We start from the raw sequence: 3,159 nt of genomic DNA, 5'->3' as shown, positions 1-3,159 counted from the left end.
GAGGAAGAAGCAGCCGCCTGGTCAGCAAGGAACAGCGGCGGTGGCTGGTGTGGGACCGAGCCGGTGCCCGGAGATAGGGAACACCCCTCAGCATGCAGGAAGGTGCAGAGCTTGGGGGGCGGGGGGGCTGGGAACCCTTTTTTGATCCGAGAGAGGTAAAACAGGGAAAAAAAATACAGTGAGCAAAGTCGGGAGGCGTTTGCTACATTACATAATTGGTTTCCTTTGCGCTATTCTCGCACTTATTTGCACTGGTTTGGGTCGGCACTGGTTTTTTAACACCGCGTGATTCAAGCCCCTTTACACGTGGGGCTGTGCTGCGAAGCCACTGAGGATGTGGTCCGTGACTCTCGCCTGACATCCCTCTGGCCTGACATCGCTCTGCTTCGGGTTCGGAAGCGGAGAGGCTAACTGCATGTAGGGGAGCTGTGCTAACGCTGCTCTCGGTGTCCTGGATTCCTTCGTGTGTTTTAAGTGTGCGGGCTCAGCACCTCTATCCTCTCGTGACATTGCCTCTCCCCGTGTGGGTGAGGGATTTATTGTGGGCAAAACCTGATGTGGGCTCTGATACTGAGCTCACCTCTGTGAAAAGCCTACTTTGGGATAACCCTTGATTTTATGGTAGCAGGAGGTGAGCGAGATGGAGGAAGACAGTGATAAACCGTAGTCGGTAACGCCTGGTAGTTTGTTTTTTTACTGTTCACATTCCAATGTGATAGCTCAGGAGATTTTTTTTTTTTAAATTTTTTTTTTTTTTAGAAATACCCTGTAGTCTGAGTCATGTTAGCAAAGCCAAGATGGCAAGACTGCATTTAGTCACCTACTGGAGTGCTGCCCTTAATACTATCCCTTGTAGACTCAGACTAGAGTTCAGCTTTTGGCCTTGGCATATTTTTGTGCATGTTTAGCTGGAGCTGCTCTGCAAGGCACTGTGTTTACATCAGTTCAGAAATGCAGTTTGACTGCACAGCAAAAAAAAATTCCTGCTTACCAGCTTCTCTGTTCTTGGACTTGCCCAACCAGAGTGACCATTCAAAGCTTGGGTATCAAATCGTGGAGAAACGCTTGTCCCATCTGCCTGTGTTCCACCTCTCGCATACAGACGTGTGGCTGGCAGGATTTTTAATCTGAGCCTAGGCAGTTCTCATGCTAATCTTCCTCATTCACCTTTACTCTCTCAAAAATACCTTACTTTTAAGTATAGCTTGAGGTCCTGCAATCAATCAGGTGTGGCATATTAGTAATACTCAGCAGCTGCATGGCTCAGTAGTGCAATAGTGAGAGAGTAGCACCAGTGCCTCTAAAAAGCTCGTTCTGGTTAAGCTCCCTTGGAGAGGGAAGGGGAGTGTCTTACTCTCATGCAAGCAGCCTTCAGATAACAAGCTGTTGCCATATCTCTCTGGGATCTGTGTGCTTTTTGCCTCTCAGAGTCCCAGACAAAACCACTCCAACGCTGCTGGCTCATACTGGTGCTTGCAGCAGGCTGGTGTTGGAAAAACACAATCTGTTTTCTTTGCACAGTGTAACTCGTGGCTGAGAGCTGGGGGGGGGGGAAGAGGATTGTTGCTTCTCAGTCAATGAAAAAAAAAAGTTTGACTTTTTTTTTTTTTTTTTTATTTTCAGATCTTACCTCACCTGTCAAAATGGAGCTTGACATCCAGTGTGAGGAGATGAGCCCATCCAGATGGGCTGAACTTCTCTCCACGATGAAATCCTGCAAAACCATCAGGTAGTAACTAGTTGCGTATCATCTCTTATAAGTAAGAACTGTTGCGTTCCTCTCCTGTGTTTTTCAGCTGCAGAACTGTTGACCTGTGACTTAGACATTGCACAGTTACAGGAATGATTCTACCTATTTTTATCCAGAAGGTTAATTTAAAGGGGGGGAGAAAACCCCCACCCTCTTGCAAAGTTTTTTCAGCTACAGGTAAGCATCCTTTGGTATGAAGTAATGCTGTCCTTGTTCTGTGGCATGCCGTAGAACTCAGCTAGGTAATGTGGTTATCTAAAAATTTGACCACTGTTTTGGTAATTCTGTCTTTCTCTTTCTCCCTCAAGAGAGGGAAGACATCTCTCTGAGCTCATTAGATTGCACACTCTCTGGGCTGCAGGTCAGATGCTGTCAAGTAACTGTTATTTAATAGTCATGCACAAGCCACATACCATCAGCTTTTAATTCTTCACTTGGCCTTCGAAAGTACCTGCCTTGTGTGTTGAGGGAACCATCTCCTAGAGTGTAAGCTGTAGGACAAGGTTCAGAAGAGTTGCTCCTGCACTCTTCCCCCTCTTCTGGTTGGGAATTCACAGCCCACAGGCTGGCATTGCCTTGCTTGGGCTGGAGAGGATAAGCCACTCAAGCCAGCGATGGCTTGGAGGATATCAGGCAGGTTGAAAGTGACTTGCTTTTGTTTTGCAAAGGAGCTTTTTGCAGGCAAGCTTCATGGGCCTGACTCTGACTTCCCAAGGTCTGCCTTGGGTGGCAGAAGGCAGTGGGATGGTTATCTCCTGGGTAGAGGCTGGGCTGCTCAAGATATAGTGGATGAGAGTGGCTGCGGCAGGGATTGTTAATCGGTGTTGAATGTGATTGCATTGGGAGCTAAGTCTTCTTGCCAGAGGGAGGGAATAAGCCTACTAGAGCCTCGGTTTTCATAGGGCTATCTAAGGAGAAGTGACCAGGCAACTTTTGACAGTCCTGGCTGTGGCTGTGCCTGGGGCTGTAGGGTTCTTCATGACACCTCCCTTTTTCCCCATGTCTTTTCTGCCTCCCTGTACACCTCCCTGCCTGTCCTGGGCTCCCAGTCCTTTCCTTGGCTCTCCTTCCAATTCAACTCCCCCTCCATCAATTTAGCAACAACTAGAAAAATGCTGATGTCCAGGGGGAGAAGCCACTGCCGTGCTGCAAACTCACGATTTGTGTGCTGAGAGTCGTGCCAGAGACATGCAGGCTGGCATGACTCACCTACATGAGACCAAACTGCCGATGGATGTCTCTGGGGCTGGCTGAAGACCCAGCTTGGCTGGTCTCAGTGTAGAACCAGTCTGACAGCCTGTAAGCTGGCCTCTGGTTAGAGGTGGCTTCAGACACCAGGCAGCTGTTTGCTATCAATGTTTAAATGAAGGTGCATCCTCCTGCTGAAGCCCTGCCACGGGGGGGGGGGG

The 3,159-nt window shown here is 48.7% G+C and overlaps 1 protein-coding gene across 2 annotated transcripts in view; it reads left to right on the top strand.

Moving 5' to 3' along the window:
* Positions 1–3,159, top strand: part of RNH1 (ribonuclease/angiogenin inhibitor 1) — a 14,289-nt gene that overhangs the window by 2,292 nt on the left and 8,838 nt on the right. The window contains exon 2 of one of the 2 annotated variants that reach the window (XM_010562546.1): positions 1,624–1,729. In XM_010562546.1, coding sequence (XP_010560848.1) covers positions 1,644–1,729 — 86 coding nt within the window. In that variant the 5' untranslated portion in view covers positions 1,624–1,643. Of the gene's footprint in view, positions 1–1,623; positions 1,928–3,159 lie in introns of those variants that run through there. The other variant, XM_010562547.1, reaches the window with a different exon arrangement.

The sequence above is a fragment of the Haliaeetus leucocephalus genome, unplaced genomic scaffold, assembly GCF_000737465.1.
Source record: "Haliaeetus leucocephalus isolate CR32 unplaced genomic scaffold, Haliaeetus_leucocephalus-4.0 Scaffold161, whole genome shotgun sequence".
NCBI lineage: Eukaryota > Metazoa > Chordata > Aves > Accipitriformes > Accipitridae > Haliaeetus > Haliaeetus leucocephalus.
This window is presented reverse-complemented; position numbering and strand designations above follow the sequence as displayed.